The sequence below is a fragment of the Euleptes europaea genome, chromosome 2 (assembly GCF_029931775.1).
Source record: "Euleptes europaea isolate rEulEur1 chromosome 2, rEulEur1.hap1, whole genome shotgun sequence".
In the NCBI taxonomy this organism is placed as follows: Eukaryota; Metazoa; Chordata; class Lepidosauria; order Squamata; family Sphaerodactylidae; genus Euleptes; species Euleptes europaea.
In genome coordinates this window covers 15,831,836-15,848,153 of record NC_079313.1, presented here as the reverse complement: position 1 = coordinate 15,848,153, position 16,318 = coordinate 15,831,836, and the positions used below count along the sequence as shown (strand labels likewise).

Below are 16,318 nucleotides of genomic sequence, written 5' to 3'. Positions count from 1 at the left end.
CGCAGCATGGTGTGACAACATGCGACGTGGCACCCTTGTTGATACAGCTCCTTACTTTAATGGAGAGCCATTCCTGAACGTGGTCAGTGCTTGGGTTTGGCAGTGGTGGCGGGGGGAAGGAATGCCGTGAGAACCCGCAGAGGAAAGGTGGGGTGTCCGCACAGCAAGAATCTCCAGCATCTCTCTTTAAAAATTCATAGAATCATAGAGTTGGAAGGGGCCATATAGTCCAATTGTGCTGCTGGCCTCCGGTGCAAAAAACCTGATTCTCTGGACTGAGGTTCTTGCTTAGATTGAAAAATTGCTGTATCTCTGCCAATTTGATGTGTCCTAGCTCCGTCTTCCAGGTTTTCATTTCACAGTTTGCATAACTTCTATCTTTGCTCCCCTGTCTGCTTTTATTCTGAATTAAAGGAAGTAGCAGCAAAGGTTCACTCAGAGCAGCAGAATGGCAGACAAAAAACGCCTCGCCTTCTCGATCATCCAGTTTCTCCAGGATCAGCTGCAGAATGGGGGGCTCTCCCCCGATGCTCAAGAGAGCTTGGAAGGTAGGTGACTGCAATGTGTATGTGCATGTGTGTGCCACTCCAGGTTGCATCCTGCATTCCTGCTCTAGGTCACCCAGCAAGCTGTATGACAAATTGAAGGTTTGAACCTGGATCTCCCAGATTCTAATTTGGGGAATGCCTGATAGAAGGTGGGAAAAGGTTCTAGCCCTGCTGGAAGATCAGCCCTGCTGGATCAAATGAAAGATTTAGTTCACTGCCCTGTTCCCAGCAATGGCCAGCCAGTTCCTCCAGTGGCGAGCTGGGCAGAAAATCAACAGCCCTTCCCCCAGCTACTAGAATTTAGAGGTAGACTGCCACTGGATCTGCAAGTATGATTAAGCTATTTCATTGGTAGGCCTTGCGCCCTGTTTGAATTTATCCGACTCCCCTTCGAAAGCCGTCCAAGGGAGCAGACAAGCAGTGTATCCGGTGGCAGCGAGTCGCACAAGTTAATTCTGCCCTGTGTGAAGAAGGGTTTTCTCTCAGCTGTCCCAGGTCTACCTCCAGCCAGCGTGGTGTAGTGGTTAAGAGCAGTGGTTTGGAGCAGTGGAGTCTGATCTGGAGAACCGGGTTTGATTCCCCACTCCTCCGCATGAGCGGTAGATGCTAATCTGGTGGACTGGATTTGTTTCCCCACACGAAGCCTGCTAGGTGACCTTGGACTAGTCACACTCTCAGCCCCACCTACCTCACAGGGTGTCTGTTGTGGGGAGGGGAAGGTGATTGTGAGCCAGTTTGATTCTACCTTGAGTGGTAGAGAATGTCGGCATATAAAACCCAACCCTTCTTCATTCTGACAAAAACTTTCTTGGAGAAAAGAGCCTCCATTTTCTTTCCCCCCCACCAATTGCTAAATAAAGAAGCTGCAATAGCTTCAGTCTTCACATTCCACTGTGATGGGGGTCTACCTGGAGGAGGCCCTGCAGGGGGGAGCGAAGGTGTTCGTTGCGGGAAGGCAGATGCTGCTGGTTGCTTGGCAACATCTTCCAAGGCGAGAAAGGTTAACTGCCCCTCCTTTTTCTCTAGTCGCCATCCAGTGCCTAGAAACAGCCTTTGGGGTGTCCATGGATGACAGAGGCTTGGCCATTTCACAGACCCTTCCCGAAATCTTCGACGCTGCTGCAGCAAAGGTGGGTTTCTGCAGGTGTGGCTGGAGCAGAATGGGCATCCGGGGCCAGCAGGAGGAAGAGAGGAAAAACTTGCAGTATAGTAAAACCGTAGGGCGCTTTCACACACACTGAATAAGGCGGTTCCAATCCCTTGGCAAATGACTGCAAAAGTTGGTTGAAAGTGTGTTATTCAGCATATGGTCTCTGGATTCAAGTTGCATATTAGGGAGAGGGGGCAGATGGGCAGAGGCAATGGACCCTGCCTCCCCCCCCCCAACAAGTTGCCTGGGGTGGGAACCAGAGATTGCGGAGGTAAGTCTGTAGACAGCTGTGCAGATGGGAGGATAGCCCAGGCTAGTCTGATCTCATCAGATCTCATAAGTGAAGCAGGGTCATCCCTGGTAAGTATTTGGATGGGAGACCTCCAAGGAACACCAGGGTTGTGACTAGGAGCCAGGCAATGGCAAACCACTTCTGAATGTTTCTTGCCTTGAAAACTGTGGGGTTGCCATAACTCAGCTGTGACGACAGCTAAAAATAGAGAATAAAACCATGGTTTTTGGAGGAAGAAAAGAACACATTGGCCTTTTATATGGAGGGGCCATGGCTCAGTGGTAGAGCATCTGCTTGGCATGCAGAAGGTCCCCAGTTCAATCCCTGGCATCTCCAGTTAAAGGGACTAGGGAAGTAAGTGATGTGAAAGACCTCTGGAGAGCCAATGCCGGTTAGAGTAGACAATACTGACTTTGATGGACCAAGGGTCTTCTTCAGTATAAGGCAGCTTCATGTGTTCATGTGTTTGGGAGGGGCTGTGGCTCAGTGGTAGAGCATCTGCTTGGCATGCAGAAGGTCCCATGTTCAATCCCTGACATCTCCAGTTAAAGAGACCAGGCAAGTAGGTGATGTGAAAGACTGCCTGAGACCCTGGAGAGCTGCTGCTGGTCTGAGTGGACAATACTGACCTTGATGGACCAAGAGTATAAGGCAGTATAAGGCAGCTTCATGTGTTCAAAAGCCGCTAGGGCTGGGCTGCAGAAGCAGAGGTGACGGGGGCTTGGAATCTCGGCAGGGCTTCTGCCGGGCCTGGGTCTTCAACCATCCCCCTCTGGCCTAGCTGACCAGCTCTGCTCTTGTACTCTCAGCTGAGCATTTGGGCCTTCCCAGAGGCTGCTGTGCTCTCCAGCTGCAGCCCCATAGCCATCCAGATGTGGGGCCTTCAGGCTGCACACACTTCAGCCGCTGGTCTGGTTCAGCAGGTAGCTGGGGGAGGGGGGAGCAGGTTGTGCCTGCTGAACCTGTGAACAGGATTCCACGATGCTTGCTAAGTGACCGAACCTTCTAGACTCTAATCAGTTTGTAGCAGGCTGGCCTCTGCCTCTTTCTCCCTCTCGGTTCCTCTAGGAGCCCCAGCCAAGCAGAACAGATTCTGAGCCGGTAACGCCTTCGGAAGAAGATGCAGCTGAAGCAGAGAGGCTGAAAACGGAAGGTAGGAAGCGTCCTCCTCTCCCCCCGAGCCCCCTGTTCGGCTGAGCCTCTTTTCTTCCGGGATGTGTGAGGGAGGTTCTCAAGCACTGATCCAGTGATGTCACTGAGCAGGGGTTGGATCCTAGGTAGGGAAAGGTGATATGATAACCATCTTCAAGTACATGAAGGGCTGTCATATAGAGGAGGGTGCCGAGTTGTTTTCTGTTGCTCCAGAAGGTCGGACCAGAACCAGCGGGTTGAAATTAAATCAAAAGAGTTTCTGTCTAGACATTAGGAAGAATTTTCTAACAGAGAGGTTCCTCAGTGGAACAGGCTTCCTTGGGAGATGGTAAACTCTCCTTCCCTGGAGGTTTTTAAGCAGAGGCTAGATGGCCATCTGACAGCAACGCTGATTCGGTGAACTTAGGCAGATCATGAGAGGGAGGGCACCTTGGCCATCTTCTGGGCATGGACTAGGGGTCACTGGGGATGTGGGGGGAAGGTAGTTGTGAATTTCCTGCATTGTGCAGTGGGTTGGACTAGATGCCCCTGGTGGTCCCTTCCAACTCTATGATTCTTTGGTACTATACTAAGGTGCTGTCTCACAGTTTGAGTGTTGCCTCAGTAGGTTCCCCTCCTGAGGGGACCAAGAGCTGAGCTTATTTGAACAGCGCGGTCTCTTGGCCTTGCTGGCTAGTTCAGTTTGAGCTAGTGACAGGCAGAAAGCGATGCCTATGAGGAAGGTATACCAACCAGGGAGGTCCCACCCCCATCCCCAAGTATTTAGGAGTCACCTCTTGTGGATTTGAGGTCTGCATAAATTCCATAGAGGATATTTCCTTCTTGGTAGGAAGTGAGAACAGCCTGAGTAGCTCAGTTTATCCTGATCTTGTAAGAGCGTGGAAGCTAAGCAGGGCCGGTCACAGTTAGTACTTGGAAGGGAGACCACCGAGGAAGGCTGGGGTCGCTATACAGTGGAAGGCAATGGCAAACCACCTCTGCTCGTCTCTTGCCTTGAAAACCCCATGGTCCCGGGGTCACCATGAGTCAGATGTGGCTTGACGGCACACAATTTTTATTATTTTTAGGAAACGAGCAAATGAAGGCGGAGAACTTTGAAAGCGCCATCTCCTACTACGGGAAAGCCATCGAGCTGAACCCGTCCAACGCGGTATACTACTGTAACAGGTGAGGGGGGAAAGCCAAAACGCTTGCTGACCTCCTCTTTGATAGGCGCCCTTTGTGTCCCCAGGGCAGAGACCTTGGTCAGAGGAACGTCTTTCAAAACAAAGTAGTCTTGTGGCACCCTTTACACCAGGTGGTATAAGCTTTCGTCTAGAGCAGGGGTGGGGAACCATTTTTCTGCCAAGGGCCATTTGGATTATTTATAACATCCTACAAAATGATCAACTTAAAAATTAGCCTGCTATATTTGGTCAAATGTTTAAACAACTCACCCCTAGTGTGATGGCTGGAAATGCTTCTCTTTGGTTGATTATTAGATATTTCTGCCCTGTTTGTCATCCACATTTAACAATGAAAACAAAAAGTGATCAGCAGTGCAATCTTATGCAGGTCTCCTCTAAATTCTACTCAAGTCCAGCCAGTGGGGCTTACTCTTCGGAAAGTGTCAGTAGGTTTGTCCTGCAGATGTCTAGGATCTTAACCTATAGGTGGCCTACCCATTTTGGCCCAGAGAAACTATGAAGTACACTGTATTTATTGAGAAATTTTACATGCTGCCTGGATGAAGTACTAGAAATTTTACATGCTGCCTGGATCTAGACTTGGATGGCCCAGCCCCAGCCTGATCTCATCAGATCTCAAAAGCTAAGCAAGGTCGGCCCTGATTAGTACTTGGATAGGTGATCACCAAGGAATACCGGAGTCGTTATGCAGAGAAAGGCAATGGCAACCCACCTCGGTTCGTTTCTTGCCCGTCCCGGCAATGCCAGGGATTGAACCTGGGACCTTCTGCATGCCAAGCAAATGCTCTACCACTGAGCCACAGCACTTGCCAAGCAGATCCCCCCCCCCCCGCATCACACGCCTGGAATCCAGGAGGGGGAAAGTATCGCGAGAGCACTCTGGCTAGCCTCGAGTTTTGTGCGCGCACCTGCCAATAAAGCCTGAAGAGCCGAGGGGAGGGCCTAGCTGGAGCGGCACAAGGAGGAAGTGGCACCCTGGAGCTCCCAGCCTCAGCATGCGGGCCACAGAAAATGATTGCGTGGGCCGTAAACAGCCCGGGGGGCAGAGGTTCCCCACCCCTGGGCTAGAGTCTGCTTCAGCAGAGGCTTCAGTTGGATTCTCATGCAACTGAGGGAAAAGATATTGCAAGGGGTTGGGGTCAAGCGATGTTGTCTGCAAGAGGTATCGTTCCTTAGCTGAGAAGTATAGAAGCTTAGCATGGTGGCCATCTGCAACAGCTGGGGTGGAATGCGTGGACTCTTTTGCATCTGGGGAGGTGATGGATTAAGGAACCTACTACTTGGGGATTTTGGGGTGGTAGTGGATTGCTCCATGAAGATGTCAACCCAGTGTGTGGCTGCTGTAAAAAAGGCAAATTCCATGCTGTCCATAATTAGTCTCTCTCTCCCTCTGTTCCCTCCAGGGCCGCCGCTTACAGCAAACTCGGAAATTACGCTGGCGCGGTTCGAGACTGTGAAAGGGCCATAAACATCGATCCCAAATACAGCAAAGCCTATGGCAGAATGGGGTAGGTCTTTCCCTGAATTGGCTTCCCAACCTGCTAACTGCCAGTCTTCAGCTGCTGACGCTGATCCTTGTGTACATTCATCCTCTCCCGGATTATTGATAGAAAGCAGCAGGAGAGGGGCGGGTTGATCGGTTTGGCCCTCTGCATAGATTGGGTGGGCAGGAATCCTTGCTGGCTGTACTGTAGACGCCAGAGGGATTTCTCTTTGTACTGCAAGAGAAGAGTATATTTTTCTCCTAGATCTTGTGGGTTTTGCAGGGAAACTCTGAAACTCTGGTAGCAGACCTTGTTAAGGTCTTACAGCTTGGTACCCCATTCCATTTATTAAAAACATGGCCAACAGCCAAGCATATACAGGAGACGATTTCCAACCACCCAAACAAATAAAAATACAATAAGACAAGAATGATCCTACAACAATACTACACAAATAGATCATTAAAACACTTGCTATTAAAAAATAATCTGTTTGTAGTCTATCGTAAAGTTATTTGTAGCAACATTACCCAACAGATTTTGCTGGATATTAATAGCAGGCTTGATATCCTGCAATCTGACTGAATGGAAACACATCTAGGGCGGCGAATGACCGTGCTTTGCCCTCTACTGATCTTGCATTATCCGTGGCTGATTGCTAACTGGGCTCTCTGGAGCCAGCTTGGTGTAGTGGTTAAGAGCAGTAGCGGTGGACTTTGATCTGGAGAACCGGGTTTTGATTCCCCTCTCCTTCACATGAGCGGCGGAGGCTAATCTGGTGAACTGGATTTGTTTCCCCACTCCTCCACATGAAGCCAGCTTGGTGACCTTGAGCTAGTCACAGCTCTCTCAGCCCCACCTACCTCACAGAGTGTCTGTTGTGGGGAGGGGAAGGGAAGGTGAATTATAAATTGGTTTGATTCTTCCTTAAGTTGTAGAGAAAGTCAGCATATAAAAACCAACTCTTCATCTCCATAGATTGAGTGGGCAGGAATATTTTCTGGTTGTACAGTAGAAGCCAAAGGGATTTCTCTTTGTACTGCAAGAGAAGAGCATATTTTTCTCCTAACCCTTGTGGGTTTTGCAGGGGAGAATCTGAAACTATGGTAGCAGACCTTGTTAAGGTCTTCCAGGTGGATACCCCAAAATCTGACCTAATGGGAACACATCTAGAGTGGCGAAGGAAAGCGCTTTGCCCTATACTGATCTTGCATGATCCCTGGCCGAGAGCTGACTGGCCTCTTTTCTTCTCTCCCTGGGCCTTTCTGCAGCTTAGCGCTATCCAGTCTAAACAAACTCTCAGACGCAGTCATCTACTACAGGAAAGCCTTGGAGCTGGACCCCGACAACGAGACGTACAAATCAAACCTGAAAGTAACCGAGCAGAAGATGAAAGAAGCACCCAGTCCGGTGGGTTTGCGGGAGCTTCTGCTGGCCTCGGTTCCTGGGGAAGCCTCCTTTATGCTTCGCAGACTCAGCCTTTCTCCCCAGTTAGGACCCAGAGCAGCCTACATCGTTCTTCTCTTTTATTTTATCCTCACAACAGCCCTGTGAGGTAGGTTAGGCTGAGCGAGTGACCGGGCATGAGGTCACCCAGCAAGTTTCCGTTGCAGAGTGGTGATTCGAGTCTGGATCTCCCAGAGCCTAGTCCACTATTGTTAACTCCTACACCACACCAGCTGCCGGTTTCCTGGGTCAGGAAAGGAGCCAGCGTGGTGTAGCGGTTAAGAGCGGTGGTTTGGAGCGGTGGGCTCTAATCTGGAGAACCGGTTCGATTCCCCCCTCCTCCACATGAGCGGCGGAGGCTAATCTGGTTAATCGGGTTGGTTTCCCCACTCCTCCACATGAAGACAGCTGGGTAACCTTGGGCTAGTCACAGCTCTCTTAGAGCTCTCTCAGTCCCACCTACTTCACAGGGTGTCTGTTGTGGGGAGGGGAACGGAAGGTGATTGTAAGCCGGCTTGATTCTGCCTTAAGTGGTAGAGAAAGTCGGCATATAAAAACCAACTCTTCTTCGTTGTCTTTATGGGTGTTTTTTTCTGGAAGCAGATGGTCCCGAATTCACTTGTGGCCATTTCTGCCTTGATTGAAGGAAGCAGAGAACAAACAGGGCTTGGATGTTTTAGATAATGCTTTTTTAGATATGTGTCTCGTACACTTTAATCTCACTTTTCCTGCAAGGAGCGCAGACTGGTGTACATGGCTCTCCCGCCTCCGTTTTACCCTCACAACAACCCTGTGAGGTTGGTTAGGCTAATAGTGTATGTTTCGCCTAAGGTCACCTAGAGCGGGGTTCAGAACCTGGGTCTCCCGGACCTAGTCCAAAATCCTAAACATCGTCCGCGTTATACCTTTTTTAAAGGCCAGGCATTGTGTACGTTTTGGAGTTCTGGGGACCTCGTCATCAGGCTAGAAGAGCCAGCGTGGTGTAGTGGTTAAGAGCAGTGGTTTGGAGTGGTGGAGTCTGATCTGGAGAACCGGGTTTGATTCCCCACTCCTCCACGAGTGGCGGACGCTAATCTGGTGAGCTGGGTTGGTTTCGCCACTCCTATGCTTGAAGCCAGCTGGGTGACTTTGGGCTAGTCACAGTTCTCTTAGAGCTCTCTCAGCCTCACCTACCTCACAGGGTGTCAGTTGTGGGGAGAGGAAGGGAAGGCGATTGTAAACCGGTTTGATTTTCCTTAAAGGCATGATATGATAAAGTTTGATTCCCCACTCCTCCACATGAGCTGCGGACACTAATCTGGTGAGCCAGGTTGGTTTCCCCACTCCTTCGCATGAAACCAGCTGGGTGACCTTGGGCTAGTCACTCTCTCTCAGCCCCACCTACCTCACAGGGTGTCTGTTGTGGGGAGGGGGAGGGAAGGAGAGTGTAAGCAGATTTGATTCTTCCTTGAGTGGTAGAGAAAGTCAGCATATTAAAAAAAAAAGCACCAACCAAATTAAAAGAAAAACACACCTTTCAGGTCAGAGAGGTGTGTGATTTTTATTTTCTGTTTTGTTTTCCTTGCAGACGGGTGGCACTGGAGGCTTCGATCTAGCCGGCTTGCTCAATAACCCAGGCTTCATGAGCATGGTAAACAGTAAACTCCTTCTCGAACGCGTGGCCTGGGTCTTACTGATTTGTAAGCCCAGCCTCGGCCGGGGATTGAGGGGTGGGTTAAAAATCTAAATAAATAACTAACAAGGAGTTCTTTGGGTGGGCTTAATTTTCACAGCCCCCAATTTTTTTAACAAAGGCTTTTCTCCCTATAAACAGGCATCTAACCTGATGAACAATCCACAAGTACAGCAGCTGTAAGTACGGAGAACATTTTTCCTCCTTTTTTTCGAGGTGTGCGTTCTCAGTTTAGCACTGGGGCCTTCTAAAAAAAATGTTTAGCCTGTTTTTGAATAACCTACTAGCCGGCCTCCTGTTAAAACTAATGAGACCAATAAAACAGAACCAGAAGCTTATATGCAATATTGGCGTTGGGCTACAGTTAGATGTTAAAAGCACAGGTGGTCAGTACAGGCTTCCCCTGGTGCTCAAGGGATGAGAATGAATTTGGATGGGGGCCACCACTGAGAAGCTCTCTCTCTTTCTGGTAACCTCCTGCCTGACTTCTGTGGGACACATGGGGGTACACTTGGATTGTCAATGGCCAGTAGCAGTAAAGGATGATACTGCCTTATACTGAATCAGACCACTGATCTGTCGAGGTCAGCAGTGTCTACTCAGACTGGTAGTGGCTCTCCAGGGTCTCAGGTGGAAATCTTTACATTACCTCCCACCTGATTTTTTCAAATGGAGATGCCAGGGATTGAACCAGGAACTCCCTGCTTGCCACAGATGCTCTGCCTCTGAGCCACACAGACTGCCAGTAGAACTATAAAAATGTGACTTGGTGCAGGAGGCTGGTTTGGGCACTGGGAAGGAGAACTGCATTAAAGGTCTTGGGAGGGTAAAGTATGCCTCTGCTTTGCACCAAAAACGTAACAGGCTTAGTGCCTGGGCAATGTTCTGGAGACGAAGGGGCCGCCATGGAAAAGTCCCTGTCTCTCCAGTGCTCACCCACATTGCTTAGAAGCTGGAATCACCTGGAGCCCTGGGAGAAGATCTCCAATGACGGGCAGGCTTAGGTGGGAGCAGGTGCTTCTTTAAGTACCCTGATGCGGAGCGTTTAGGGTTTGTAAGGTGAGGGCTTTGCATTGTGCCCAGGTGGAAATCAGCAGGGAGTGTAGCTCTTTCAAGACTGATAAGAACTTGCAACTGACTGCAGTCAACAGTCCGGCTGCTGCATTTTGAACTAATTTGAAGCTCCTTAAAAGGCAGCCCCTCTTCGACCGCTCTGAAGGGATCCTCTGGAGCTGTTTCCTGTTGCAAAATGGCTCCTTCTCAGGAAAAAAACGGTCCAGACTTTTGTTGACGGGGCTCTGGATTCCTCACAACATTCAGATGACTTTTCCCAGCCCAGAAAGCTCCAACTTTACCGCGTAACCATTTCGCCTTTCTTTGCAGGATGTCAGGGATGATTTCGGGCGGGAGCAACCCCATGGCAACGCCGGGAGCCGCCCCTTCCCCTAACGACCTCGCCAGCCTTATTCAAGCGTGAGTCAAACGAATGTGATGGGGATGTGGGGGGGAGCTCTCCGCCCCGCCCCTTGCGCTCCAAGCCTCGGGAGCCGCCCCCGTCTCCTTCCTTGGCCTCCAAAGAGGATGGTGGCTGCCTGCCGGCCGCTTCCCCCTTTCTGCCTGACACCCTTCCACCTTTTCTCGCTCTCTCTGCTGCAGAGGCCAACAGTTCGCCCAGCAGATGCAGCAGCAGAACCCCGAACTCATAGAGCAGCTGCGCAGTCAGATTCGGAGTCGGACCCCCAGCGCCAGCAACGAGGAGCAGCAGGAATGAAGGAGGCGGCAGGTAAGCGGGCAAAGCCACCAGCACCCCCCCCCCCCGGTAACTTTCCTCCTCCCCTTCTCCATGGATCTGGTTGACGGCGCAGAGCTTGTTTCCATCTCCTCCTGTTCTCCTCTGAGCAGCAAAGTGAGCATGAACTCATGAAGCTGCCTTATAATGAACGTGGTTCATCAAAGTCAGTGTTGTCTACTCAGACCGTCAGTGGCTCTCCAGGGTCTCAGGCAGAGGTCTTTCACATCACCTTCTTGCCTGGTTCCTTTAACTGGAGATGCCGGGGATTGAACCGGGGACCTTCTGCATGCCAAGCAGATGCTCTGTCCCTGAGCCGCAGCCCCTCCTCAAAGATGAAATTTCCCACCATCACATGAACACATGGAGCTGCCTTATAATGAGTCAGAGCCTTGGTCCATCAAAGTCAGTATTGTCTACTCAGACCAGCCGCTGCTCTCCAGGGTCTCAGGCAGAGGTCTTTCAAATCACCTACTTGCCTAGTCCCTTTAACTGGATATGCCGGGGATTGAACCTGGGATCTTCTGCATGCCAAGCAGATGCTCTACTGTTGATCCACAGCCGGTTCCCACAAATGGCACAGGCACAAAGGTATACTCGTTTTGATGTCACAAGCACTACCTAATATATGCTCATGAACTTCCTGCAGCAGTTATATATACTGCATTCACATGAACACACATGAAGCTGCCTTATACTGAATCAGACCCTTGGTCCATCAAAGGTAGGATGCTGCTGCTGCAGTCGTCTTGTTTGGGGGCTTCCTGGAGGCACCTGGTTGGCCACTGTGTGAACAGACTGCTGGACTTGATGGGCCTTGGTGTGACCCAGCAGGGCTTTTCTTGTGTTCTTAATGTTCCCGGCTGGCTGTTTCTCTCCCCCACCCCACACACAGACACTTTCATTTCCTTGGGGGGGGGGGGTGCCACAATCCACTGTTCAAATCGTTCTTTAGGTTATTTGGCTGCCCCGAACGTTTCCCCCTCCCCACTGCATGTCAAGGTAGTTGTGATTTTCCTGCATTGTGTAGGGGGTTGGACTAGATGACCCTGGTGGTCCCTTCCAACTATGATTCTAAGGTCCAACGTTTCCGTTCTGTGTGAGAGCCAGGGTAACTTTGCTGTGGGCTGTTGGGCTGGCCCAGAAAGCCGGTTGGTTGGAAAACCAAAGACCTGTCCCGTGTACAAGCCCCCCCCCCAAAAAAAACACTATTGGGTAGCCGAGGGAGAAGAGTTAAGCTCATCGAGATTATCTTTGTTTCAGGGGCACCCATCATCTTTGTCAGAAACACATCCTCCACTGCAGGAGCAAAACGAGGGGGAAAAGCAACTGGAAAGCCATTTCTGCAGCTGGAAAAAAACCCAAGAGGGAAAAGGGGCGGGGTGGGGAACCGAATGTGACATGACCTGCATGTTAGAGACAGTCTCTCGTAGCCTCTCCTCCCTCTCTCCCTCCCTCCACGCTCTGCTCCCACGTGGGTTTCTCCGGAAGAGTCAGCACCCTGCCGACTGCCGACCTGCCTCGATCTTTCTCTGGGACTCCTGAAAATCAACCACCGCTTCCGGCACTATTAAATTCCCTCTTTCACCCAAAGAAGCTCCGTTGCCTGGAAGAACACTACACTCGGATGCAGAGACCCCTTAGGCAGTCACAAGGGTGCGGTCAACTGGTTTTAGGTTTTTTGCTCGTTGCGAGCCTTTCCGTAACAAATAAGAGGGACTGGGGTGTGTGTGCGGTATGCGTGTCTTTATTTTTTTTGGTCACCTTCTTTTTGCTGACTCTTCTCGGCACCTGCAAGCCCAGGGGTGCGCTTTGGACTCTCACGCCGTTCGTTCGTTCTCCCTCTGTTTGGTTAACGGTCACCGGCGTGCAACCCGGAACAGTCAATCGGAGAACCTCGTGGGAAGGCTTTTTGTGATCATGTGTGTTGGGGAAGGGGGCAGCCAATGCTGGGGTGGGGCGATTAATAGTAAAGACCGTTTTTCTGTGACTTTGAAAATCGGAGCATCCTTTCCTTAAAAAAAAAAAAAGACTCTTGGTTGTGGTACTAGCGATTGTGTGATTAGGGTTTCCCTGTAAGCTAGCTGGAGCAGGAAGGTAGGTTGAGGGTGAGTTGACAGCAACCATTTTAGGTTTTTAAAAGCGGTTTAATTCAGGGTGGCTGTTTAGTTATTTTTGCATGCTTGTGACGGGGAGGGTTGTTAGATACGAACATCTGTGGCTGGGCCTTGGTTAGAAGGAGACGGAGATCTGCTTAGGTGTTCCGCAGACCGATTGCATTACTGCATCAGCCGGAACGAAGAACAGTGAAATTATTTGAGACCCTAAAGGTCTTTCAAGACATTCTTATGGCAGAAAGGATGGCTACTGTAAAGATGGGGGGTTAAGGGAAGGGCATACAGTCTGCCCCTCCCCTTCAGCCTCCCCCTCTCCTTCAGCCTCCCCCTCTCCAGAGAGCTGATGAGCCTATTTTCCAGCTTCTCAGAAAATTGGATGAACACAGGCCTAGGGTTCTGTCACTCCTGCTTCATCCACCTTTCCCGAATGCCAGATCTGCGGCTTCGGCCTCTATTTAGTGCGAGAGCTGCTGTTCTCGAAGATCACTGGACTGGCTCAAAGGAGCTCTCTCGTAGGACTCCAGTCCCTCTGGTCTCTCCGATTCCTGGGATCTGCCCAGTCCACCTCTCCTTCCAGGGGCCACACACCCTGGTCTCGTCAGCTCCAGGCAGAACCATATTCCCGCCGCCACCGTTCTTTCATTTGGCGCAGTAGGTGGATCAGCGGAAACACTTTTGCAAGCTCTCTTTGGGTGACGGGAAAGCCTGCGTCTTGTTTGCTGCTCTGGGAAGGGGACAGAGATCCTAGCTCCTAAATCTTTCTGAAGAGGTAGTGTCCGGCCTCACTTGGGGGGCACCCCCTCTGCAAAGAAAGGTGCCCTGCGGCGCCTTGGCCTATGTGAGCATCGCTCACAGACCAAAGCGGCAGAGTAGAACTAGGGAGAACTGGTAGTGTGAGCTGCATGTTTTTAGGTGCGACGCCGGCCACCCTGTTGAGAACTGGTAGGGGAAACCCCCTCCCCCAGGGAGATGGTGCTTTAAATTACCTTAAGGGAAAATATACGAATAGATGGAGGGTATCCCTGATGGCTCAAAAATTTGTTGAAAGCATTTTCCTCCTTTTTCTAAAATGTGGACAATAAAATTCTTTTGATGGTTTTCTGACGTCTCTCGATCCTGGGGCGGTAGGCCAACAGCCATCGTGGCGTAGGGCTTAAGAGCAGCAGACTCCCCACTCCTCCACATGAGCAGTAGACTCTTCTGGTGAACCAGGTTGGTTTCCCCACTCGTACCCATGAAGCCTGCTGGGTGACCCTGGGCTAGTAGTCACAGTTCCCTCTGAATTCTCTCAGCTCCACCTAACTCACAAAGTATCTGTTGTGGAGAAAAGAAAGGGAAGGAGATTGTAAGTGGGTTTGATTCTTAAAAGGTAGAGAAAATCAGCATATAAAAACCAACTCTTCTGTGGGTGCGGGGGGAACGTGAGCTCTGATGAACAGATGTTTGTTTGGGGGAAGGGCACAGACTATCCCCTCCCACTCCTGGATTTATGGAAGCTGGTTTGGGTGAGGGGACGGTAGTGAGAATGTGGAGTGGATCCTAAGCAGGAGCAGCAGGTGAGGGAATGGTTAATGGGATGAGATCAACTCAGAGAAACCAGCGTCCTGCTTTTCTTCTACTGATGTTCTGCCTCTGGGAGCCAAGGTCAGCCAGATAGATTTTGACTCAGTTTACTGACACTGAATAATGCTGCTGCCAAAGAGATCTGTGGAAATGGGCAGATGACATCCACCCACGCTTACCGCGGCGCTAGATGCGGGGTGCGCGTGCTGTTGGAGAATGGTTGCAGCGCTCCATTTTGCTCGTGGAAATGGGTGGGGTGGGAAGCAGGCAGTTTGACTTCAGGCTGCCACTGAGTGCTGAGCGTTTCCTAAAATAAAAATTGTTCCCAAACATAGAAATTTAGCAACACAGGGCAAGGAGCTAGGCTTTCTTTGCCATGTTTGTTTTCTGTGTTTATGACTTGGGTGGTGTGGTACAAGACTTGGGTGGTGTGCCAACCTCCAGATGGTAGCTGGAGCTCTCCTACTATTACAACTGATCTCCAGGTGACAGATCAGTTCACCTGGAGAAAATGGCCACTTTGAAAGGTAGACAGTATGACATTATACCCCATTACTTGTGCATGTCCTTTTAAATTGTTCCTTCTATGCTTGTAACTGATCCCCCAATTCATTGACCCGCTGTTCATAAACAGGGAATGGCTTTCTGCTGAAATCAGGACATCCTATCTATGATCACACCAGAGGCTTCTTCAGTCTACTTAATGCGCAGTTGGATGTATACAAAGAAGAGCTTGATTATGTCTGGCTGAGAACCATGCTCCTACAATAGCCATTTTGCAACTTGCTCATTTGCACTGGTGTATACATTTGATACAAATTGTCTTGAGTTTAAGGTCATAGAGACCACATCAAGGAAGAATTTTATTTTCCCAAGACCGAGCAATTCAGATTCATGCTGCTTATAACATACTTAAAATCCACAGGGTTGCCAACCTCCAGGTACTACTGGAATTCTCAAGCACTTATGGCGAAACAGACAAAAATATGCTAAGACAATCGTTATATTGTGCATACAAACCGCAAAATGCAAAACAGTGATATACACAAATTAATTCCAAAGAAGAAAATACAACAGCCCATGTAGTTTAAGGTCCTTGCAGCTTGTAAAGGAGTCCTTGCAGCTGTGTGGGTGAACTCCAAGCAGCTTGTAAAGGAGTCCTTGCAGCTGTGTAGGTGAACTCCGAAATAGGTTTCCGGTAAAAGTCCTATTTCGCATGAACGCTTTTTCATCATTGGCAGTTCACCGTAACATTATCCACAGAGCATATGTTCTGAAAAAATGCATTAATGCTCATGAGTATACATACAGGAATTTCAAAGCATATAACAACATAGAGAATCATAAAGCAATGCATACCTGGCTGAACAAGCTCTTAGCTCACTTGTAAAGGTGGATGGCGAATCTGCATCATCTGAACCCAAATTGCATTCCCACTAATTTAAAGGGAACGCTTCTAATTAGTGACAGGTGGAGCTAATCACTATAGACAGGCAAGCTGACCATATGCCATGAAATACATTACTATGACTATGTGATAAGACCAAAACTTAATTTAAGATACAAATCATTATAAGAAACTGGACAAATCGAACCCAGAGTTTAAGCCGTTCGGCATGAGAGTATCAAATAAAAATATGAATCGACAGGTACTAGCTGGAGATTTCCTGCTATTACAATGGATCTCCAGCCAATAGAGATCAGTTTACCTGGAGGAAATGGCTGCTTTGGCAATTGGATTCAATGGCATTGAAGTCCCTCCCCAATCCAAACCCTGCTCTCCTCAGGCTCAAACCCCTAAAACCTCCCGCTGGTGGCAAAGAGGGACCTGGCAACCCTAAAAATCCATGTTGTAATTGCACACGGCACTGTTGTAGAAAAGACGCACAAAAAGCAAAACATGGATGTTTTGTCATCT

At 49.7% G+C, this 16,318-nt stretch overlaps 1 protein-coding gene across 1 annotated transcript; it reads left to right on the top strand.

Annotated features, from left to right (window-relative positions):
• Positions 1–398: 398 nt before the first annotated feature.
• SGTA (small glutamine rich tetratricopeptide repeat co-chaperone alpha) lies at positions 399–10,715 on the top strand. The gene is made up of 10 exons (XM_056867624.1): positions 399–548; positions 1,575–1,678; positions 3,059–3,143; positions 4,210–4,309; positions 5,733–5,837; positions 7,085–7,223; positions 8,827–8,889; positions 9,073–9,110; positions 10,315–10,404; positions 10,588–10,715. The coding sequence occupies exons 1-10, from the start codon at positions 449–451 to the stop codon at positions 10,700–10,702; spliced, it is 939 nt and encodes a 312-aa protein (XP_056723602.1). The 5' UTR covers positions 399–448; the 3' UTR covers positions 10,703–10,715.
• The last annotated feature ends 5,603 nt before the right edge of the window (positions 10,716–16,318 follow it).